This window comes from Lepidothrix coronata, unplaced genomic scaffold, assembly GCF_001604755.1.
Source record: "Lepidothrix coronata isolate B3197 unplaced genomic scaffold, Lepidothrix_coronata-1.0 Scaffold83, whole genome shotgun sequence".
In the NCBI taxonomy this organism is placed as follows: Eukaryota; Metazoa; Chordata; class Aves; order Passeriformes; family Pipridae; genus Lepidothrix; species Lepidothrix coronata.
In genome coordinates this window covers 1,918,551-1,944,070 of record NW_016690263.1, presented here as the reverse complement: position 1 = coordinate 1,944,070, position 25,520 = coordinate 1,918,551, and the positions used below count along the sequence as shown (strand labels likewise).

General features: G+C 38.5%; 1 protein-coding gene across 1 annotated transcript; it reads left to right on the top strand.

Annotated features, from left to right (window-relative positions):
• The first annotated feature begins 373 nt into the window (after positions 1-373).
• On the top strand, positions 374-23,403 carry COCH (cochlin). Its single transcript, XM_017820431.1, has 11 exons — positions 374-455; positions 536-580; positions 6,281-6,437; positions 12,595-12,728; positions 13,911-13,976; positions 14,807-14,851; positions 14,939-15,086; positions 16,869-16,972; positions 18,357-18,583; positions 20,429-20,945; positions 21,628-23,403. Exons 1-11 carry the CDS (start codon positions 434-436, stop codon positions 21,801-21,803), a joined length of 1,641 nt encoding a protein of 546 aa, XP_017675920.1. The 5' UTR covers positions 374-433; the 3' UTR covers positions 21,804-23,403.
• Positions 23,404-25,520: the final 2,117 nt, after the last annotated feature.

Genomic DNA, 25,520 nt, shown 5'->3' with positions numbered 1-25,520 from the left:
TTACCGGGCCCGACTGCTTAGGGAAGCGCTGAGCCGCCGATCCCGGCGGGAGGAGTCGGGGGGGGCGCGGCGGGGGAGGGACAGCAGCACCTGCCGGGCCTGGCGGCGAGGCTGCCCAGCCCCGTGTGCCCGCTCCCTCCTTCCCGCCCTCCCCGACCACCCTCGCCCGCCCCAGTGCTCATGCGCCCGCCGAGGTTTAAAGTGGGAGCCGCGGCTGCCGGCGGCGGTACCGCTCGGCGGAGGTGCGGGACAGCGAACAGGGCACGGCAGCCCGCGGTGCGGTGGCCCGGCCGGCACGCTGCTCTCCGCTGCTCTCCGCTGCTCTCCGCTGCTCTCCGCTGCTCTCCGCTGCTCTCCGCTGCTCTCCGCTGCTCTCCGCTGCTCTCCTCGCCGCAGCTCTGCGCTGCCCGGCGGTGCGGGCGCGCCCGCTGCCATGTGGCTCCCCCTGCTCCTCGGTGGGTATGGTGGGAAGCGGCTGGGGGCCGGCGGGGCGGGAGCGGAGCAGCGCCCCGACCCCTTCCCTGTCTGTTCGCAGGCTCCTTTCTGCTCTCCAGTCCTGTGCGCGGGAGCGACAGCTCAGGTGAGTTGGCCGCTCTCCTCTCTCCGCATCTCGTGGATGTTGTTTCTCCCTCGGACCGTCTCTGCTCGGCCGGGCCCGCCCCGGCGAGAGGTGGCGGCGCCCAGGGGGGCGCTTGGCCGCCGGTACCGGCCCGGCCCGGCCCTTCCCGGCACTCCCGGTTGCTGCCGCCTCTCGCCGCGGGGTGCGGGTGCTGCCGCGGAGGGGCCGCGGGTGCGGCCGCAGGGCAGGTTTGCGCGGAGCCGGCCGGGGGGAAGCTGCAGAGGGGCACGGAGGATGTCTGGGAACGCTTCCAGGCGAGGGTGAAAACACCTTCCTGGCACAAGGTGAAGCAGCGCCTTTATGACAAACGTTCCAATCGAGGAGAGTGCCAGTAGCAAGAGTGAGTGGGAGTGTGTTTTGTGTGTTATAAAGGCAGTCGTACAGTGCTTGGTAATTTGAGGATTTCTGGCATATTTTAGACCATGGAATTAATTAAAAACACTTTCAACCTGCCCTGCAATTATTTTGACCCGAAAAGCAAAAGAACATACTTAGGATGCCTAGGAGGGTACTGCAGGGGCTGCCTGTTGTACCATGCTCTATTGGACTGCCTCCCTGCTGCTGGAGAGCAGGCTCTCCTGGAGCCAGAATCAATCCATGGGAACCAGGAGCCATAGGAAGCAGTTGAAGAAATAATGTGGCAGAAGGACACGAGCAGTTTGTCTGCCCCTTCCCGTGGAGTCTTTCACCAAGGGAGGACAGGAGCCACCAGAAGAATGTGCTTCCAGATGCAGGCCTGGCAGACAGAAGGTGAGTGACCTCAAGCTTTTCTGAATGGTTGTTCATGATTTCTCAGCTCTTAGGAAGTAGGATTTGCTGCTCATTTTGTGTTCAGTCAAAGATTTGGAAAATTCTTTTGTGCTAAACTGATAAAAGCTGCATGAGACAGGAGTGCTATGGCTAAAAAGGGAAAAAATGCACAGCAATAGGAAACCTACTCCAATCCCAGTTCCTTTCCCTTTTTTGTTTTACAGGTGCATTATAGATGAAGTGCTGACAGTCTGGCAGGAGACAAATGAAAAGTTTTCTTTGATGCTTCCTCCAGGGTTGGAGAAGCCACTGTAACCTGAAGGTATCTGGAACCAACTAAAATAGCATTAAGGGTATATTTTTCAAAATGGAATATTGATATAAGACTATGCTGTAAAATGTGAACAATTTCTGTAAGATATTATCTTTTATCATTATTCTGAGCCTAAATTCAGCAGCATTTGGTTATCGAACTAGAAGATTTGCAGGAACTTTTTATGAAAGTGCTTAAATTCTGTTGTTCAATAAGAACATTAATTTCCTCAAAAATCTACTGTATTTAGGCTCATAATGTTTGGGAAGATCTTTGAGAATCTTAAAACTTCCTTTATGCTCCCACTGGAGTGTATACAAATACTGCCAAGTTCAACAGTTGTGGTTACCATACATGAGACTCTGCAGCTGGGTGAACATTGGCATGTGATGGTAAGCAACCTTACACTGATCAGAAAAGGGCAAGTCTCAGACTGAAATGAATGATATAGCCCTGACCAGATTTCTTTAAATTCCATTGCCCTTGTCCACATCAAGATAGGTAATTGAGATTGCATAAATTAGCATGTAATCTGTGAACATGTTTTCTGAAATATGAACAAGTATAGGTTTACTAGTATGTCCATTTTTTTCAAGTATGGATAAGGTATGTGGGAGGATTCCTTGTGTAAGATAGGAAAAGCAGGCATGTTTGAACCCTCAAGATAAAAAGGGACCTAAAGTCTTCCTGTATTGAAAATAATACCAAATATTAAAAGGAATAGGAAGCATTATAGGGATGTACTTCTCTATTTTACAGCTCATAAAGCAATCTTACTTGTAGGAACCCCTGTTTTATATTTTGTAAGAATGTACATAGAATTTTTTTCCTTTACATAAACAAACTCTATTTTCCCAAAGCAATGCATGGAAACTTCAAGATTAGAGAAGCTCAGATTTTGGCTATGGATTTTATTTTTCTATAATGATTTAATGCAATGACCTGTGTCAAAAATTAAGTGAGAACTTTCATAGATTGACATAAGCAGCAGCTATTCACAGCAAAATGTGAAGAGGCATCAAAAAGATGGAAAGTGATGGAATGATTGAAAACTGGTTGTTTGAGGAGAGAAGTGAGTCTTTGCTTTTTTTTTTCCCTTTTTTAGGTCAACAGTGATGGAAGACATTCATCCCTACCTTTAAATATGGCTTAAATCAGGAAGAATTAGTTTCTTTTCTCTGTACTTTGTTTTTATCAGATACCCTGGTGTAGTGTGTTTCTGTGAAGCTTGACGGGTGTGTGTCTTGACAGGATTGGATGATGGCCAATTTATTATGGTTCTGAAGGCCTAATTTTCTGTCACAGAGCATAGGTCTCTAGTCCTCAACAGAGTCCAGAATGGGTAGGAGTCTAGGACTGAATCCTTTAAGGGACATGAGTTACACAAATTGCAAGCTTATATTTCCTTCTTCCAAAAATACTTGGATTTAGAGTATTGCATCACATAAGCATCCAGAGAAATGCCTCCACTGCTACTGCTGAAATTTTTAAATTCCAGTGATTAAAACATGTGGGTTTTATCCCAGTTACTTTATATATATATATATATATAAATAAATAATCTCTTTGGCAGTTTCTGCCATGTTGAAGTATATTGGATAGATTAAAAAACAACCACCTTCTCCAATTTTAATAGTAATATCACATATGAAATTTGTGAGAGTGATTAGTATGTAAGCTGGCAAAGAACTATTTTATATTTTCTAGTATTCAGATTTCATTAATACATTTTCCTGTTTGTGATGGAATGCTTGTGGTTTTATGGGTTGAGTAGTTGATGGTGCATTAACAAAAAGGAAAGAAATTCACTGCAGAGCTGATATAGTAAGTCTTAATTGTGGTAGTAAAAAAAATGGCTTTCACTTTGATACTGCACCTAACATTTCTAATATTAGTCTCAGTTACAGAGTTATGGCTTATAGAAAACTGTACCTACCTACACAGAAAACCAAAATTGTTGCTTTTGGATTAACAATGTTATGTGCTTCAAAGTGTGTGTTTTTACCTCTGTGCTGATCCAACTGATGTATAGACTGCTAAAACCCCTAGCTACGGTGTGTCAGCTCTTCAGTTTGCACAGCAGCCTGCTTCGCATGCATAGACAAGGATGGTGACACCCTTTAGGATGCCAGTGCATTAAAATCCCGTGGCTGGGCTACCATGGATTTCTGTGTTTTCATTGCCAGGTAAAACAAAGAAAGGTTATTTTTTTCCCCTTCATCTCCTGTGCTATGCAAAATATTAGTCTTTGACATGACAGTAATTAGTAAGTACTTGGTGATGAGGGAAATACAGATCTCCAAGTGATAAGGTGTTTGTTAACTAGACATGTCTAAGTACTGTCTTTGTGTGCACAGCCGGCCAAGGAATTCAGTCAAGTACAGTACATTAGAAACTACAGGAATTAAAACTTCCTGGGAAGTCTTGCACTTTTAGAGGCTGGAAAAATGTTGCAGGGTGCATGGCACAAGCAAAGCTGTGAAAGCAGAGAGCACCAGTGGTGCTCATTGCAGGAACTTCTCCAAGGATTTCCAGCCTTCCAGCTGCTGTTTAATTCTGGTGCTCTTGCTAGTTGTCATTTGGTGGATATCACTTGATCAGTGCCCAGTAATTACCAAAAACACTGGTGGAACTTTCATGGAAGGATTAGGGGACTTAAAACAGCAAAACAAATCTACTTCTTTTAGCATAACACCAATAATATAGCACTTGTAACAAAGAAAATATGGAGCTTCTAGGTATAAACAGTGGTGATTCTGCTTGATTTTTCTGTCTTTTGTTTTTAAGGCAAATGTATAAGATTGAGCACAGAGAGGATGTAGGTAGGTAAGACTAAGTTCTAAAAGAAACTTCTTTATTTCTTAGAATACTTGAGAAGCAGATTAAATCACTTTACAGTGTCTAGCTAGGTAGACAACTCTTATCTTGAGAAGGGAAAAATAAAGAAGTGCTTACTGCTTTCTTTTTTTTCTTATTCTGGACTATCTAGACAGATTTAGCATATATAAGTCCCATCTTTGTGCTAACAAATAGCAGCACAGATTTTTCAGGAAGATGTGATTAGGTAGTTTAAAATAGTTTCAGTATAGCATTAATGGGAATTATATATATTTAGTAGTAGAACTACATGCATGGTTGATGAACATAGGTATTTGTTTATGCAGCCAGAATAAACAGACATACTTCCCTGTACTTTTCAGTTCCAAAGTCAGTGAGATTAGCAGAAGGTGTGATCTTTTCCATCCCCTGATGAAGAACAGTGTATGTTCCAAATACTTTCAAATACAAGCAGCGTATGTTGGTGTCAGTAAACACCCTGGGGTAAGAGTGAAAACAATGGGCAGGGAAGCGGGTGAGAGACATATCGCTGATCCCTGAAACATGCTCTCCTTGGGATATAATGCTATGTTGTATGCATTGATGCATTGGCCAGCCTCTGTCAGCTTTCATCGTAATATTATGAAACAGTAATATCCCAAATGCATACAGAAAAGGTTCTTGCACCTTCTAGTACTCAGCAAGGGCAAGATGTGTCCTTAGGAAGTTCAGAATAAACAGCCAGTCATGGGTTGGACTTATGATACTGAATTGGTGTTGATCTAAGTCAAAACCCTAATTTGCTGTGCTACCAGACCAACTGAATGTTCTGTCTTGTGTACTAAAAGGTTGGTAGTAACTCTCCAAGATAAAAGACCTTTATGTTTTCAAAGTGAAAAGCATGTTTGTCAAGCAAAATTGTATACTGATATAAATCTGTGTCTGCACACCTACATTGCACATAGGCAAGAGCAGTGAAAGCTTAATGATGATAACCTGAGGAGCAACTTCTAAGAAAAAAAGGCAGAGTTCTGTTTAAAAAAAAAAAAATAATTCATGTGCCTCAGCTGAATAAATAACTTTTGTCTCACTGTGTGATTCTGAGAGTCCTTTGCACAATGATTAAGATGTAAACTTCATTGTAATGAATTGATATCAATGTTCTAGATGTTACTATACTACTGGAGCAAGAAGATGGGTATTCCTTCTTTTTTTCTTTTTCCCCTGCACTGGCCTCAGTTGGATTTATTGCAGAAGCTAAGGGAAATGCTGAATACTGCTGTCAACCTGCTTCATGAATACCACTAAAGAGAAGATTCAGAATTTCCTAAGTGATTCATAGATGTCTTATGGCTGGAGATTACTGTGGGGATGTCAGAGTAATTTAATTTCTCCCATGGAGAGTGCCACCCATGTCAGTGGTCCACCAGCCTTCCAAGGTCTTCTTGTCCTTCTGTTTCTGCAGTAAACTTACAAATGTGAATTGGTTTTCCTCATGTAATATTCCTTGAATGTTATTTTAATGTTGTTTGCTCATGGTTGTTTGTTTTTTTTTACCCTTCCCACCTTTTCTTGCCACTTCTTTCCCATGAATAATAAAGTGTGTTCTTCCTTGTCATAACTGCACATTTGTAATCTCCAAAGACATCTTTACAGGCATTGTACCTAATTTCAAATTCAGACATTGCTTTAAGCTTGGAAACAGTAGAGAGGTTTGAAAAAGAAATCCCAACAAAAAACCCTCATATTTTTCAGGTCAAAAGTTGTTCTTTTCTCTTTAGCTGCCACTGCTATCACGTGCTTTACAAGAGGACTTGACCTTAGAAAGGGGACAGAAGATGTCCTTTGCCCAGCAAACTGTCCTCTGTGGCAGTTTTATGTCTTTGGGGATGGAATTTATGCTTCTCTCTCCAGTATCTGTGGAGCTGCCATACACAGGTAAGTCAAATGATTGCTAATCAATGTGTTAAGTGAATTTATATAGTCTATAGTCTTGCCATGCTTTTAAATCTTTTGATGCCATCATAATAAAGATCTCTCTAGGCTTTTTGAATCCTGTTAACAAGAGTATCATTAGGAGAAAAGAGAACAAGATAAAGAATGTCTAGACAGTTTGCAAGTTATCTGAATCGTGTTTAAGTGCTCTTGAAAACCACTTTGTTGACTTTGTTTAAAATGGTACAGCAGCAGATTGACTTTCACTATAAAATTATTTGTGTCACTAGTAGATATGGAAGAATACAGTGTAAATAGTAACTAATTAGAGAATAAAAGCAGATTTCTGACTTTCTTAAAAGCTTAAGTCAACTGTTTGAAAGAAACGGAGGAATGATTTCAGTCTCTGGGGCTTTTATCCTCAAGAAACAGAAAGAAACTATTTCAGAATATATCGATGTGCTGCTGAAGCTATCAGTATTTTTTATTTAAAAAACCCTACAACTATGGACTTAAATTTTTACAAAGAAATTAATTACTACAAGATAAAGGAGGAAAATAATGGGGTTTTGGAGTTATTATTAATTGTTCGATACTTTAAATGCCATAAAAATATGCTAAGCATTTTAAATAATATTTAGGGTGCTGTCATTACTATCCAGAATCTCATTTAAAGTATCAATTAAAATTCTATAACTTTTAATAAGACTTACAAAATTCAGGCTACTTGTATAGTATTTAAACTCCAAACTAAAATGAACTTCTTTTTTAAAAAAAATTGATTTAAGGAGGGGGTTTGAGTACAAACTGTCTGGAATTTCTCAAATGCTGTAAAGGAGACTAAGAGCTAAGGTACTACCAGAGGAGCCAGAGAGAGCTTAGAAGGTATTGTGGGGGTCTGTGTATTTGTTTTTTAAATCTTTAGAGTTTGTCTCAAATATAATTACATGTATCCATGTGTATTTTATTGCTGGACAGGCTTCCTTTTGATGCTTCTGTAAAAAGAGAGAAAGCCTCAATTAAGTGTGCTTTAAGCGTCTTCATGAGTGTTTAAAAAAATTAAGCTCTGGTACTTCACTTTTCCTTGTTTAGGTATATAGAAAAAGTCTGTGAAAGAATGTCTGGATCAAATGCGAGTTGTGCTTTTTGTTTGTTTTTTTTTTGTTGGGGCGTTTTGTTTGTTTGTTTTTTAAATGAGGAAAACTGAGATTTCTTTCCATGATCAGTTTTTCTAAGACTGTGTTTGTATTTTGTGATGTAGCCATTTATTTTAACATTCCGTTTCATTACTGATTGCCAAAGAAGTCTTTACTTAAAGAGAAAAAAGCTCTTGCTGTCAAGACTTTTTCTACAGAAATTAAAGACTTGAACAGTTTGAAAAGACAAGTAGTTTCTAACCAGTTCAACTAGGCAGCATTCTTGAACCTCCCATGCCAGTGGTGTCTGTGACTGTTAGAGAAATCCCACCACGAAAGCTGCTGAGACTTGGTTCCATCACAGCTGGGGAATACTTTACAAAAGGAAAAACCAATATTTTTCCATAGTAAGAATCAATATAAATTGTACTACTTGTGAGATATGTAGCCCTGTTTGTAAATCCCGAATCTAACAGTCTGTCTCCATAGACGTTGTGAGAATAATGAGGGCTCTAATAGCAACAAAGAGACTAAAATATACTCACCTTTCTAATCTATGTCTTCCAGAATTGATGTAAATTAACACTGTTCAAGCCTTCTGAATATGATAGACTGCAGTAAAGTGTTTTGAAAAAGCAGAATAAAGGAGGACTGCTGTTTTTGAAGACAGCCTGAAACTTAAAGGCAACTAATCCTTTTGGCCTTTCATACTCAGAATAGAATTTGCTACATGAGAACATTTTGTTGTCTTTGCTGCAGCTGTTAGCAGCCATAAATACTGGCCCTGGTAAAAAAAGGATTGATGAATGGAGGACAGGCAATAGCTGTTTAGTTCTCAGCTAATTACAGTGCAGGCTGCAAAATTGAACAAAAACCTTCTTGCTCTGTCTTGCAATGCATAAACTCCATATTGGCGTGAAAGTAACTTTTCAAGAAGATATTCCCAGCAGGTAATCACCTTAGTTTGCTGTTATTGTGATGTAAGAAGATATGTGCTTTGAGAATTTTGTAAATTTCTTCCAAATAACCGAAATAACCACACCTAGTTTAAAACTAAGTATACTCTCCGTTTCATTGCATGGTGAGTGCAGCATAGCTCTGTACCTTTCAGCACCACTGAGTACTAGCCCTGTGCCACCTACAGTGCCTGCTGTTGTCTAAGGGAAAGCAGTCAGACAACTACTCACCATTTCAAGAAGCGTCAGTCTTGGGAGCAGTGCTTTCGTTTGTTTGGTTGGGTTTTTTTAACTGAAAATGATTGTATGAGCATGAGTCTGTTCCACATACACTTCAGTTTGCATGCTGGGTCCATACTGAGGCTGGATCCCTTAATTTTACATAAATCAAGTAATGCTTATTCCTATGACTAGTTCTATTACTGTGAGGCAGTTATTAACACAAGAAAATACTATACAGTGCATGAAAAGAATTTAGCAGAATTCAGCTACAAATAATTCTGTGTGCTAGAGATGAATAAGCTTTCTGCCTGTTTTAGTTTGTTATATTTGGCTTTTTCTCTCATCTTATGTGTAATTACTCTCAGAAAACAGAATATTTATTTGATATTGTTCTTTTTCTGGGCAGAAGAATAAAACATTTTGTCAAGGGAAGAATGGAGAACCTCCTACCAGGCTCATGCTATGTAGGCATGAAGAGCTGAGTTAAATCTACCACTGAGTGATTAATTGGATTAATAATCAGAAGGTCAAATGAAGGACTAGGTTCTCAGCTTGTGTAGTTCTATTCTAGTGCCAGTTCATCTAAATGGAAACCTAGCCCAATGTAGTAGTATTTAGATGTTAAATAGGCATGTAAGTTTTTTTTTCATGACCTTCCTAACTAGTCACAGGGTGAAACCATTTCTAATTAAGCATCGAGGTCCCAGAACTCAAGTCTAACAAAAGCATATCATGGTATTACCAAGCTGGTCACAAAGTGCCCTTAGACATGAATGGCACCTGAGCTGCCCTAGTGTTTGCTAGAAGAATATTGACAAAAATATTGTCTTCCCAGAGGGATTTCTGAGCAGCTGTAGATTCCCTGGGAAACTTTGGTATAGAGCCTGCTTCTGCTGCTTAACTTCTTTTTGCCAAAAGCAATAGGGTTGCAGAGAAAACAGAATGAAAAGAATCTAGGGGGCTGGAGGAAATGCTGAGCAATTGCGTATTAGTGATTGATGGCAATCAGGCAGCAGCAGGAGACTGCAGTTTGGAGAAGAGAAGGATGCTTCTTGGAGTGATTAAGAAAGGCAGATTATGTGGAAGGAGTTGGCAGATGATAATAGTAGAAAGGAAAAATGGGAATTCAGCTACTTGAGTTGCCTTGTCTAAAGTCCCTGAGGATAAATGGACTGCAGACACATCTGTAAGGCTCATCTCCCATGGCTATCTCTTTGTGGTCTAGGCATCAGTTTTGATGTGCAGACTACATGAAAAATGCATTCAAAATTCAGCAAAGCCCTGTATCTCTTTCTCTGAGAGTGCAAATGAACAGTTCTTGCACTTCATTTTGAGGAAGTGCATGAGGCTCATAAAAAGCTTCAGTTTCATCTGGTGATTTACCTCAATTCAATTCAGATTTTAAAGTATGTTTTGGCTGAAATTCCTGTATTTCATTAGACCTTTCCATACGTTCTGCTGCCCTTGGCCAGTATACTTTCTTTCATGAGCTACTGTGCAGTGAGGTACTGGATTGCTGCTTTGTGTATCTGTTTTTCTGTTTAATTTGTGTCCATTTTTGAGTGAAAAATACTGCTTAGGTATAAATTGTGATTTGTTATTAACAATGAAGCTAGCCAAGAGAACAGACTGCAGCCTTTATATAAAATTGCTGTCAAGCAGCAATGGTAGTAACATGAAACATAGTGAGTAAGGAAGTGAAAGCTTCCTGGACAATCTGCAGATTCCCGTTTAATAAAAACAGCCATGGCACGCAAGTCAATCACACAGCAGCAAAGCACAGCAGCAAAACTCAAAGCAGATTATAATGACGTAAGTCATTCTGAGGAAAGGCATGGGCACTTCTTCACTCTTTAAAAACCACTGCAGATCTACACAGGGTTGGTATCACTTTTAAAGTCAATCATAAATGATTGCAGAAGGGAATTTGCTGATCTGATTCAGAATGCAAAGGTAGGCTGACGATATATGGTTTATTCCGCATCAGCATAGAAGTATGCATTTTGAGTAGACTTGCTTGAAGAAGCAGCCCAGGTAAAACTGATGAGATTGTAAAGGGTGGATTAAACTGTTAACTCACCTACAGAACAAAGTGGCAAGAAAGGAGGAATAACTTCCATAAAGCTACAGTTCATGTTATATTTACTTCTAATATCAGCCCCCACTTGAATTAAAAATAGCAGAGCTGTCGTATGGAAATATTGTATCTTCAGAAGATAGTATAGAACTTTGACCTGTGTTTAAATACAGAATCAAATGTTTTCAACAAATAGATAAGGAGCAAATAAATCTACTCCAGTTTCAGTGTGAAGCTTCCAAATTCAATGGAGACTAGGTAGATAATTATTTTTCTCCGGAATTACTAATTATATTTAATTACTTAATTGGTGGAATTAAAAAGTAAAGACCAATAGACAAAATGGAACAATATAGACAACATTGCATAAAATGCAATAAAATAGGCTGAAAACATTGTTTCCAGAATAATTCTTAGGTTGAGCTTTCAGACTGAACATTTTCTTGAGTTCAATTCAGCCACTGCTCAAAGTTCTGAATCCACAACAAAAGAAGTGGGAAGAGATACTAAATTCTTCTTAGGAGCTAACTTGGACATAGATCAGGTTTGCTGATGTAATCCTAAAGTAGCTTCACTAAAATTGCAAGTACAAACTTAAACTAGAAACTGTTCCAATTAAACACATATTCTCTATTTTTGACACCTTTCCTTATCCATTAAGACTGAGACACTAGTGAAGGCTTGAATGCCAAAAAGAATCAGACACTGGAGAAGAAAATTATGTTCTAATTAGACTGAAATATTCTAAATACATTTATATGTTATTTTCCTTAAAGAGGATTTCAACTTACTGAATTTTCCTGTCATTTAAAACTAACCAGTTAAAAGCTCTGGTCTGATTTTTCACTCACTTTTTTTTAAAGAACTATAAAGTGCTGTTTGTATTTGCCACCTTTATAATCTGATTTTAAACTCATTCAGGGTAACTTTACTAAAGCTCCTTTGTCTCCATATTCTACACAGTATTCCTGGATAAGAAAATATCTGTATAGTTTGAAACTGTTTAATTCTTGTAGCTTGGAAGATTATGATAATAGATATAACCACAGCTGCATTTAGAAATACAAGTCACATCCATGAAGGAGGAATGTCTTTTAACAGCAATCCACATAGAGCTTTGATGTGGAAATTGCCTTTGCCACAGATACTCCAAGCTCATATTACCAGAAACATATGCAAAGTTTTCTAAACTGTAGTCTTGATTATTCTTCTTCTACAATGTTTTAAATCAGATTAGGTCAGGACCTCTTTTCAAGCAGAAAGCCAAACAAAATTGAAAAGTAAATGCAAAGGAGAACATTGCTGTGCTAAATAGTCTTGAAATTACTACTTGTCTCCCACAGCACTGTACCTGCCCAAGTACTGCAAAGCATCAAGCTTTTGTGTCCTCTTAGAGAAGCTCAGCCTTGACCTTTGGCCTCTAAAAATAATAAATATTCTTTCAGTACCACATAAAAAGAGATCTGAACTGTTCAGAATTTCACTTAGAAATTGATGTGAAACATCACTCTTCTGCATTAGTCTAAACACTGCCAGAATTTTGGGCTTTCCTGATCTTTTTTTTTTAATAAGTCTGTGATGCTGTGTAGAATAGCTTTTTTTAAGGTCTTTTCAGCAAGTTGCAGCTTGTTTTAGCCTAAACACAACTACCTGCATATATGGCATCTTTTTCAGGAGGCCGGTGTAAAATATACTAATGATGGTACAACTGTATTGCATTTTCTTGTGATTAAAATGTCTTATTCATAAAAACTCTTTTTGTATCTCAGGGGTGTGATCACCAATGCAGGAGGAGCTGTAAGGGTAAAGACTCTCCCAGGACAGGAAAACTACCCTGCTGTAAATGCCAATGGGATCCAGTCTCAGGTGCTCTCTAGATGGGCTTCATCTTTCTCAGTGACTCGTAGGTGGATCACACTTATTATTCTGCAAACTGTATTTGAAATGTTGATAGAACTGTAGGAACCTTCTTCAGTGCTCCATGCATAAATAAATGTGATTGCTATCTGATGTGTAGCAATAGTATTTTTCACTTCTAATTCATTATTTTACCTTCATTTTTCTGGTTTCCTAAAGAAAAACCATTCCAGCTAGACTAGCTAGTCTGTAGCAGAAGTTGATACATAAAAATGCATCCGTTATTTAGAATATAATGACTTGATAGCAGGCAATTGACAGTTCCATGACAGTTTAAGCCGGTCAAAGTCCATGCTTTGATCCTGACTTTGCAGTCTGGTCCTCCTACCATTTCAGGCCATATAGTGTTATCCCTTCTCTCACCCTGCCTGCATTTGTGCAGGCAGTAGCACTTGTCAGACCCTTCAAAGACCTTGTACAGCATTCCCTGCAAAAAGAACACTGACCCTCCAAAAAATATCAATTATGTCAACTTACATGTGATGTGCGTTCATTAAGCTAGAGTGTGACATAGTGGCTTTTTTTCCAGAACTTTTTGTCACATAGTTGAGATAGTGTCCCCAGCTGCAAAGCTGTTGTCATGCCTTGCCACTCAGGTGAGGCTAAATCACCCTCATAAAATCATATGCAGAAGCATATTGGTCGTATATGTTGTGGTTTCAAAAATATTAGAGCATATGTGTTTTCTGGTACATTCTTTCAAAGCTTGTGAAACAGATCTCTCTAATGTGTTCTTATTGTTTACACAGCTAAGATTTAGCCTACTATCTCTAAGATACTAGTAATCCTTAGTTGATGCCCACAGCAAGTTAATAGCTAAGAACTTGGAATCACAGGTGCTTTTGGTGAGGGTGAAAGTTTTCAGTTCTCCAGATCAAGTCCTGACTTTATCTGCTAGAAATAAAGAAATAATGGCTTCTAGAGCTCAAAATCTCTCATCAAATAAGTATGCTGTAATCATGCATCAGCTGCTGTCGCTTCAAATGCGGAAATTAATTACCTGTAAAACAAAGAGTGCAATACTGGATTACACCAAAGGTTTGTCTAGACTCATATTCTACTCCCAGAGTAGCTAATGGCAGATGATGAAGAAAGATTATTGGAAATAGAGTGTTCTTCAAACATCATCTAAATACACTAAAATACTGTAAATGTATTCTTATTTTAGCAGCTACCAAGGACACAGCACTTGAAGCAGTTGGACGATCAGTATCAACAGCACGTCCTTCTACAGGTATGAGGTCTCCACAATAAGGGAAGCAACTTGTGATATGATGTGCTTCAGAGTGTGAATCCCCGGCTAAAATTACATGTTTCATATGATTCATTTATTTTTAAAGAAGAAAACATACAATATCTGGTTTTGCAGCATATCTTTCATCAGAAAAAAGAAGAATCATGTAATCTTGGAGATAGATTATGATTTCACTAGTGTTCATGTAAATTAAAAACAAAGTAATACAGATAAAGAAAGGTAAGAGTTCATGAGCGAATGGGATATTTGTTCTTTTTAAGTAACAGAGAAGAAAAAGGTAAAGCATTTGTTCTTACAGAACTGCTCAACAGCTGAGAGCTGTGTAGCAAAAATTTAGTTGTTATGTGAATTTCACCACAGAAAATGCTGCGTTAAAAGACTAGATCAATTTTTATGAAGGTTAGTGCTATATAAATACTGGATTTGGATGTTGTTTGTGAATAGACCATTTGTTTTACAGTTTAATTCATGGTTTGCTTCCAAACCATTAATACTGTGCATTGTACAGCAAAATTGCTAACTGAGAAATAGTAGCACTTAGGAAGGTGAGATACAGAAATCCACCCATCTTTGTATGATTCAGTAAGCAGTCAGGCAGGTGTAGAAAGGAAGGTTAAACTGTTTCATTTGGAAAAGAATATTCTCCAGGAAGCAAAGCAGTACTAGTGCAGTTTTAATAATTAAACTGATTGACAGTCCTACTGTGGATAGTTTGCATTGTAATTTTTGGAATCTGAGCTTTTTCTGGTTTATTTTGATCCATTCATCATCTTGTTCTTAAATGACCCATGCTCTTTTCTTCACTGAAGGTAAAAGACCTAAGAAGACTCTTGATAAAAAAGCTGGAAACAAAGGTAAGAATACACAGATTTACCTTTTGCAAAGAAAAACCCTAATATTTACTTGGTGTTAATAAGTCCAATTATTTTGGATGTTCACAGACTGTAGAGCTGATATTGCATTTCTCATCGATGGAAGTTACAACATTGGCCAACGTAGGTTTAATTTGCAGAAGAACTTTGTTGGAAAAGTAGCTGTAATGTTGGGAATTGGAATAGAAGGGCCTCATGTTGGAGTCGTACAGGCCAGGTAAGGACAGATCTACACAAAATACAACCGCGTCACTGGTAAGAGAAATCAATTAATATATCACTTCCTATTTTGCAGAACAATATCATTCCCTAATGGTTGATGAATAACAAGAGAAAGCAAACTCTTTTGAGCTGTAGCACTGTTTGCTCCGTGCTACACTGAGATGTCTATGTGAGGGGACATGACAAATCTGAACATTTTCTGTCTCTATGACATTTGGTATTTGGACAGAGAGAACAGCTGGACTTCTCACAGCCCCTTGGCTGCTGACAGCTTTGTAGCTCATCTTAGTAGAACAGCAGGAAACACCCTGCAAAGGAGAGAGATGGCTCTTTTTAAAACTGGAGAGAGAGAGAATTGTCACAAGCGGCTATGTACATGTACAAAACAAAAAACTGATCTTGCCAACCTATAGGTTACTACAGCTAATATTTTCAAATTTTAACTGGTCTCTTGCTTATTTAAAGACAGTTCATCGAATCTTTTAGGTTGGAAAAGACCCTTAAGATCATCTAGTATAACCGTACTATGTATGTTCACAGAGTGTAGTCTAAAAGCCACTGGAACATCCAGCATGTTAGCAGAAGGTTTTTTTGAGCCATAGCTTAGTTTGCTAATGACCAGAAATTGCAGTTTTCCAAGGTTTAACCACTTTGGCTATGGCATCTGGAAAAAAGGAAGCACAAAGAACCCACTTATTATCAAAATTAACTCACTTATTCCAAGAAAATGAAGCATCTGCTAGATTAGCACAGGACTTCTCTATCACATCTTTCTTTCATCATTAAAGTCTGTTCCTCTCCCTGCCTTTAGGCAACTGTAGAGTAGACAGATACCTGAGTCTGATTTAGTTACCTATGCTTGTTGTTGCAGTCACTAGAAAGAAAGGCCACATTTGTGGCACAAACCATCTGAACTGCTTTGCATGCCTCTTTTAGGATGTGATGAATTGCATCCTGAAAAATCCAGTTTGTGTCCATCAAAAGCTAGGGGAAATGAATTCCACTCTTGCTGTCCTGAGTTTATATACTATAAGGTGAGGACCAATTAATGGAGAAAGTAAACAGTTTAGCACCTTGAACATTCAACTTTTCATTAGAAATTAATCTTACAAACAATAATCTTTATAGCTCAAAATGTACCATTTTAACAGTTATTCTGCTTGGCACAAAGGTTCATTCCAGTGATTGTGATGCAGAATTGAGTCATTTACTCATAGCAGCAGCTCTTTGGTTTGCAGGTGTTTATCAGTCTGCCCTTCACTTGGCAAAAATAACTTCATTTCTTTTTGTTTTCTACTGTAAATCAAAAGTGAAATCTGGAAACCGTTAAAATCTTTCATTTCTTACATGGAGTCAGTAGCTAGCATAACTTAAAACTTCTCAAATTAAATAACTCAAACTACATTGTGCAGATATTTTTTAAAGAAGTTATTTCTCATACAAATAGTAGAAAGCCTGACGATTTTTAATTACACAGGTGCGTTTAACATCTAGCAGGTTCATTTTTTTTTTCTTTATATATTTTCAACCAAGTGTTTTCAGCTGTTTGATAAGCATAAGAATCAGACTGTTCTTAATTTACCCATTTAGGTAGATAATTGCTCTTGCTAATGATTGTGAGATTTACTAAGCAAGGAGTATACTTCTATTTTAAACTACAGAGAATAATATATATTACCAAGAGTAAAATTATTCAAAGTGTGGTTTAGCTTGCTAATGCCATATCAATATGAAAAGTGAACAGCAAACCTTATTACTCTATTTTATTTTCACACAGTGAATATCCAAAAATTGAATTCTATCTGAAAAACTTCACTGCTGCAAAAGAAGTTTTATTTGCCATAAAGGAACTAGGGTTCAGAGGAGGCAATTCCAACACAGGTGAGTTCATACTTCCACTGAAATAGAAATTATTGCTTTACATATTTTTATATATGTCCATTTGTTTGTGTATATTGACGTTTGTATAATTCAGATAGGTAAGAAAGTGTTTTAGATGCCACACTTAATTAGGTTCAGTGTTTTTCCACTAGAATGTGGCCACATCTTACATTTCATTTCCAGAAGTTAGGGCTGCTTATTACACATTTTATTAGAGTAGAAGTGTAAATATTTCTTCCTCTGTTTAAACAGTAGTTGATGTTTGACTAATAACAGAGTGATATCTTGAAACAAATTCATAAAAGGCTTAGTGTTTCTTTCTTGTTGGGTGGCTAATTAAAGAGTTAGAATAAACACAGAGTAAGTAGTAAGTGATTGTGAAGAGCAGCCAGCAACCAAGCACCACATAGCCACTGGTGGTGGGAGAGAGACCTGGAAAGATAAAAGTGAGAAAATTCGCGGATTGCGATAAAGACAATTTAGTAGGGAAAGCAAAAGCCACTCACACAACCAAAGCAAAACAAGGAATCCATTCACCGTGTCCCATGGGCTGGTAGGTGTTCAGCCATCCTTAGAAAAGCAGGGCTTCAGCACACATAACAGTTCTTGTCACCACTCTGAATGCCCCCCCACCTTTATTCTTATTCCTCCATCTTTATATGCTGAACATGACACCATATGATATGAAATACCCCTGTGGTCAGTTGGGGTCAGTTGTCCCAAATGTGTCTCCCTTGTGCACCTTTTCTCTAACGGGGTGGTACAAGAAGCAGAAAAGGCCTTGGTACTGTGCAAGAGCTGCTCAGCAACAACGAAAACATCCCTGTATTATCAACACTGTTTACCACAGAAATCCAAAACACAGTCCCCTAGTAGCTACCCTGAAGAAAATTAATTATCCCAGCCAAAACCAGCCAAATGAGGAAACTGAGCTCCAAGTACTTTGTAGTTCAGGAGCTACCTAAATTCAGCTTGTGAAGTGTCTTCCTTCCAATCCATTTGGCAGGCACCAGTATATCTACTGCCTAGTACAAAACTAGGCCCATGGGCAAAAAAAAAAAAAAGTCAGTGAATTCTTCCTTAGCTTTATCTGTATTTTTTGTTGGATTTTGTTGTGGTGTTTTTTAGTTGGGTGTTTGTTGGTTTTTTTGTTTGTTGGGGTTTTTTTGGCTGGGGGTGTTGGTTTGGAGCAGTTGGTTTTTAGCTTAGAGGTTGCTGAAGCTTCATTTTTATCAAATTTCCAGGGACACCATTTCAATACTACACTGGGTTAGACCTGTAATCATAGCATAAATCCAGTACAATTTCAGACAGGAAACTGGTACCAAAACATACCATCATTGTATGCGTTATTTCTTCATATTCTTTTTCTGTTCAAAACAAGGAAAAGCTTTGAAGCACACAGCTCAGAAATTCTTCACTTTGGAAAACGGAGCACGGAAAGGAATTCCCAAGATCATTGTAGTGTTTCTAGATGGCTGGCCCTCAGATGATCTAGAAGAAGCCGGCATAGTGGCCAGAGAATTTGGAGTCAACGTATTCATTGTATCTGTAGCAAAACCCACAACAGAGGAGCTGGGAATGGTACAAGACACTGGGTTTGTTGACAAAGTAAGAAAAAAAAATTATTTGTTTTTCAGTTGTGAATATAATTCTGGAGAATTTACTTTACACTAAAATTCTACTTAACTAATATATGTATATATAATAACTTATATAGATCTAAAGATATTCTCTCAAACCATCCAATGAAATTCTCTCTGCTTGTAAGCGATTTAAAAGAATAACACTAGGAAGGTTAAAGAAACACTGGGGGGTTTTTTTCTGCTAAAGGGTCCACACAAAGGTATCACTGTCCTCCCAGTTCAGAGGCTTGGCCAATTTGTAGTTCCTGGACTTTGTATTTGCATGAAGACTCTCAGTGCAGGAAATTCCCCTATCTCAGGTATGATTAAATGTGCCAAAGCAATGAAATGCTGATACAATATATTCCCTTTCCTGAAATGGCAGACAGAGGCCTATCTTCCTGTACCTGCTCTATGGATAATTATTTACTTACTTCCACTACAAAGAGGACAGAAAATATGGAAAAACATATCCTAGCAAGTTTATGTACAAGACTTTCATCTTGGATGCAGTTTTGGATCTTGTTCTGTTTGAATTCAAACACCAATCACCTACTCTCACATGAGCTTTCTGATTACTAGGTCTTTACTTACTCTGCAGTGAGAAACCCACTCATTTTCCAAGGAGGTCTTAGATGTCTCATTTCAGCAGAAATGGCATGAACAAAATGAAGCACTACAGCTCTGCTTCTTCTAGGTGTAGGAGACCTAGCTGCTCATCCCAGAGGTACTGCAGGCAGGTCCAACCCTTATGTACTTATAGAAGCATCATAGAATGGTTTGGGTTGGAAAGGACCTTAAAGATCATCCAGTTCTCACCCCCTTGCAATGGGCAGGGATGCCATCCACTAGACCAGTTAGCTCAGGCTCGGCCTTGAACATTTCCAGGGATGGGGCATCCACAACTACTCTGGGCAAACTGTTCCAGTGCCTCACCACTCTCACAGTAAAGAATGTCTTCCTAATAGCATACCTAATATTTATTTTTTTTTTTTAGTTTAAAACCATCCTCTTCCCTTGTACTATCACTGTCTGTCCCTGCAAAGACACAGAAAGACATGACCTTTAAGTGACTGAGGCCTGTCCTCCCCTTCTGTGTTTTGATCTTAGCCAGATTAGTTTTTAAATTTAACTCCTTTCTTAATTACCTTGTACTTTACATGCATTTTATGGAAGCTAGGGGAAAAGAAATTTTACTTTGGATCACCTGGAGCTGTATTTCTACCCACTCTATGTCTGTGTTTATGACACATTAGAGATTAAAAAAATAAAGGTCTTACCAAGTTCCAAGGGAAAGCACAGAGGCTAATTTTCAGTGGATAAGCAAAAATACAGAACTTTCAATCCTTTGGCTATGCAGTATCATGACTCAGTTCACAGTCACAAAACATAATTATTATTTTCAGTTCACAGATTATTCTGATTTGGAAAGGACCCCCAAGGACCATTGAATCCAACTCTGGAGAGAAGGGTCCATACAGGGATCAAACCTGTGACCTTGGCATTCTGAGCACCATGCTCTAACCAGCTGAGCTAATCTCAGAGCTGTTATAGTTCTTCTGAATAAAGCTAAATTATTTGAAATGTCCAGAGCTTGTGGGGCAGGATTGGCTTTATTCCTGGGTAAAATAAGCTATATTACAGCTTTCAGTGGTTTCAACTGCAGATGTTTGTCCTCAGCTTCTGTCAAGACAAACAAGCAAAAAAGCCACCCCAGGCTCCCACCATGAGGCTTCACTAACCTGCCTTTGAAAAAAATCATAGGTGTCCAATTATTATCCATTGAACTGGTCTGTCAGCATCCACCCATTGACTTACTGTTTTCCAACAGGCTGTCTGTCGAACCAACGGCTTCTTCTCTTACCAAATGCCCACCTGGTTTGGTACTACCAAATACGTAAAACCTCTTGTCCAAAAACTGTGTTCACACGAGCAGATGTTGTGTAGCAAGACATGCTACAACTCCATCAACATCTGTTTCCTGATCGATGGTTCCAGCAGCGTCGGAGAGAGCAACTTCCGCCTCATGCTGGACTTCGTCAGCAACGTCGCAAAGGCTTTTGAGATCTCGGACATCGGTTCCAAGGTCGCAGCTGTGCAGTTCACATATGACCAGCGCCCTGAGTTCGGCTTCACAGACCACGTCACTAAAGAAAAGGTCCTCTCAGCTATCCGGAACATTCGCTACATGAGCGGGGGCACTGCTACTGGGGATGCAATTTCTTTCACGATCAGAAATGTGTTCGGGCCAGTGAAAGATGGACCTAACAAAAATTTCCTCATTGTTTTGACTGATGGTCAGTCTTACGATGATGTTAGAGGACCTGCTGCAGCTGCACAAAAAGCAGGTAAATTACCTATTTTTAAAAGCGGTGCAAGTTGATCCATCTTGTTTCTGCTCTACTGTAAATGTTAAGGTTTTAAACTTTGCAAAGTATAATACCTGCTTTGAATTCAGCAAAATGTAAGCCCCAAGGAACCGTTTCCCATTAGGATGACAAAAACCCAACAGTCAGTATTACGGAGCCAGGTAGGCATAGATTCACTTATGGCAGCTTAGTGAACAACATACACCCAGTTTTACTTCCCTAAACAGTAGAGTAAGAATAAAGAACCAAGTAGTGAAGCTCCATCATCATCTAGGAAAGGAATAAGCAGTTTTGGCCAAAAAGCTCATTGGACTGATGATACTTGAAGCACTAAGCACTAAGGAACCAAACTCATTTTCAGAATTATTTTGCACAGTGTTACTTGTGTTTCAAGACTGATGTTGTAACTACTGCATTCATGTGTGTCACTACAAAAACTACTAAGACACTAGCTTTTACAATACCTCATATTTCCTTCAGGATTTTTTCTGAGACAAATCTTCTAATTCCTGATATTTAGTGGAAAACTCTAATTACCTTTGACAGACTGCAGATATTGAAACATACTTTTTCAATCCAGATTAATTCATGAATGTAGAAATGGCTGTTTTTCTTGTATCTACAGGCAAAATGGCCTTAACAACTTTTTTTCCTTTTGTAGGAATAACAGTCTTCTCTGTTGGTGTTGCCTGGGCACCTCTGGATGATCTGAAAGACATGGCTTCTGAACCAAGAGAGTCTCATACTTTCTTCACCAGGGAGTTCACAGGATTGGAGCAGATGGTTCCTGATATTATTAGAAGCATCTGTAAAGATTTTTTGGACTCTAAGCAATAAAGAAAAAATCTGCTGTTCACTATTACTACTTTGAAACTAAAAATCATGAAATTGAAATGGTCCCTCTAATGTACAGATGTTTTTACTCATATATACTATCATAATACAAAGGAAGAAGAAGGGCTACTTTTTGTTTCTGTAATCAGTCAAGGATTCTTGTGAGCTTGTTAGAAGTTGTACTTGATACTGAAGTGCAAAATTTGTCCAACAGCTAATATTTTCAATACATACATAGTATCCCAAAGTTTAAAGCTATGCATATCATGCCCTTAAGGATAGCAGACATCCAGAGGAAATCATGCAGCTCTGATTTTTTCTGCCTCTTGCTAGATATCTTCTTACCAAAAATAATATAATTTTAAACACAAGGTACCATCTTCTATAAGCCTTCTGTAGCTTATGATTCTGTATCTTTTCAAGGAGTTCTCCTGGTAACATGAAGTACTTTCAGTGCTCCAGTTGCAAAACATCCATTATTGCCAGGCAGTTTAAGAAAAGATATAACAGATTGTAGCTAAAACAGTCTATTTTTACTACTTAGGGTTTTGCTATTGTGAATGATACTGCCATCTGGTTGGAAAAATTTACACCAAAAGTCATTTAACTTCTGTACACAGATTTCTGTGGATCTATTGGTTCTTTTGGCACAGATTTTGAAAGGTATTTAAGGCACAATAGTTCTTTGAGAACCTGGGTCCTAAAATATTAGCTGTTGCTACTGCTTCTTGCACCACTGAAGTCAACAGTGATATTCCAAATATAACTGACAACTGGATATTTCCTGTCTACTGCCATGTACTGTCTTGATTTAACAAAGTTGTTATTGGCTAGACAGTTAGACACAGGAATCTTAGGCCAAGAGATTAAATAAGACCACACAATGGGGACTGAAAGCATTTAAATTCAAATCCAAAGGTATCTCAAACCTTGAAACCTAACTGATTTATATCAGATTACATGGTTAGAAGAGAGTAGGCAGACATATTAAGTGGGATTTAGTAGTTCACAGAATAACAACTTCATAAGGATAGCAAAAACATCTTTTTGTGTGAGGTTTTCTGAAGATGAAAGAATAGTTTTCTTGATAAAAGGCTTTCATTTGATTACATACCTAGTAATATTGATATATTTGTACACCCACATGTGGTTAAAATGATGAGATATTCACAGAGTTATCCCAGATTCTTGGTGTGAATAACATACTTCAAGTATTTAGAAAATAAAGGGGGTCTGCAAGTAAAATATATAGTAGAAAACAAAACAGCACTTTCCCTATCAGTCTGGGGTTTCCCTTTTTTCCCAATATAGATTGTAAAATTTCTAGTAGTTACAGAGTGGCACAGAAGGGATTGTATTCATCAGGCTTTTGCTATGCATTTTTTAAGAACATATAACTGACTATATATTACTCTAAACATAAATGGCAAAGATGCCTTGTATTTTTCTAGTAATTGTTATCTTTAATTTTGTTATGTGCTTATAGATAAGAGTATTCAGCTTTTGCTGTATAAATTCATATGCTGTATCAACTTTGTGCTAAAGTTTCTTTCATTTAGTTTATAAACTTTTTATAGAAATACATACTGCAAGAAAACTGGGACTGCTGCTATCTGTTTTAGTATCCTATAATACAAAAGTCTTTTTATGACAAACCTCATGTAGTACAGCTTGAGTAAATTGTGTGTGATGCTTCCTGTCTGTATTATCTTAAATCCTAAATCATGCTTAAATAGCAGGGGAACTATTTATACAAATATTTTGAATGAGTCAATATCCAAGTTTTAGTCATTGTTTATACTAGGTATGATGCTAGTTAAATCTTCTGGATATAAATTGTATGCTAGCTAATAGAATCACATTTTCCCTCTTGCTTTGTTTTTACTATTGTAAAGGAGTAGGCAGTTTTAACTCCTCATTCATTCATCAAACAAAAAGCAGGTTTGGATCCCTGGGACACTGAAACCTGCAGAGCTAACTGCCCACATATTTCCATTTCACAGGAATGGTGATGCCACGTTACTTGCACCTTCACAGAGTCCTGTTACACTCGGGTAGGAAGTGAGCACAGAGAATACTTTTTGAAACATACAATGTTTATTGTGAACAAGCATTTGTGAGCACAATTTTGATCTGAGAAAAACTTTGGTGGGATACGGATAAAAGGATTGAGACCTGGTGAGATACAAAGACAAGGTGGAAAGGATGTGGACTGTGCTATAAGTGGAAGGTAAATTTGGAGGAAGAATAGCAAGGTAGAGGGTAGCAGACGTAATTTGAAACTCTGTCTGAATCCTTTACTTACCTTCTTACTCAAGCCAAAGATTCAGTTTTATGCTGCTGGACCAAGCAGTACAAAGATGTGAACAGAGCTGCAGCTACCCTCAGTCATGCAAACTCAATTTGGGAAAACTGTAGCAGATTTGGGGCTGTCAGGAGATATAGTCTGCAGGCGGTCAATTCTGTTCTTTAGTGCGACCGATGAAAACCATTGTAAAGGAGCTGGATTACATGATCTTTAGAAGGTCTTTTCCAACCCAAACCATTCAGTGATTCTCTATGCCCTATTTCCCTGAGCAGTACTCACAAGGCTGCTCAGGGGGCCTCAGATTTGCAACCCCACTGCTGATGACATACCGCTGCACATAAAAAAAAATAAGATTCCTTCACTTGAGTAGAAAATTCTGAGCTTAGAGGTTTAGGTATTTACTGGAACTCCCATTGAGCTGTTTTGAATTTTACATTAAATAGTTAACACAGTTCAAAACTCATCCTTCCCAGCGGAGCTCCCAAACCAACCTAAATTTACAAAGTTCTATTAATTTTCTGTCCTAAATAAATTGAAATTATTTTTGTACTGTGGTAACTTCCAAGAAGGGCTACAACCCACAGCTGTTGGTTAGGACATACACCTGAGCACTGGAAGTGTTGACTGCCAGAAGACCAAGGAAGACACCAAATCTGTTTCTTACATTTCCTGTGTAAATTGTTCACTCACAGGCTATTTTATAACTGAATGGAGCACACAACTCCTTTGTCATTGGCAGTATGTCTTTCTTAGTCCTGGAAGGAAACTCAGGCCAGCGTCTCTGATTCTGCTTGGAAATTTTCAGCACCTCAAATTTTGCACCTTGCACAAATCTTAGGCATTTAGGTCCTCTCTTTATCATGACTCACCTTATACCTACATCTCTTGATAGCATGACTCATTCTAGCCATAGACTTGTCTGACAAGTGCAGTATATAAGAAAAGCAGGTATATAGTCTAGGTCTAGAGATCAGTAAACTGCAGAGAAGTCTTCATACAGCCAGGTATACATACACCCTGCAACCCAGTAGCAAAAGTCTTTTATATGACATCCTCAAGCAGAGTGCAAGAACAGGTCTCAGAAATTTAATGACTTTTATTACCATCTGTGAAACTTAATATTGAACCAGCAAGGAACAAAAAAGATCCACAAGAAAGACCATCCTAACATTCTTAAGAGAAAATAGTCACTTTAAAAGTGTTTACTTTGCCTTTTAAAATAAATGCCAATAAAGAGCTATGCAGAAATGAGCCAAAAAAACATTTGCATCAAAAGCCAACAACTATAATTCTCTACAACTTACAAAGCAATTTTGAAGTGGGAAGACAGAAGAAAGAACAGGGGTGTTGATTTTGGCACTAAGTAGTATAGTTTCATCAGAACAGTAGATTCTCCCATAAATGTTTTTAAT

Bases quoted from the DNA above. Each gene is read 5' to 3' on its own strand.
- COCH (XM_017820431.1), top strand. From the start codon at position 434: ATGTGGCTCCCCCTGCTCCTCG. The intron at 456-535 runs GTGGGTATGGTG...GTCTGTTCGCAG, and splicing joins GTGGCTCCCCCTGCTCCTCG to GCTCCTTTCTGCTCTCCAGT. The intron at 20,946-21,627 runs GTAAATTACCTA...TTCCTTTTGTAG, and splicing joins TGCAGCTGCACAAAAAGCAG to GAATAACAGTCTTCTCTGTT.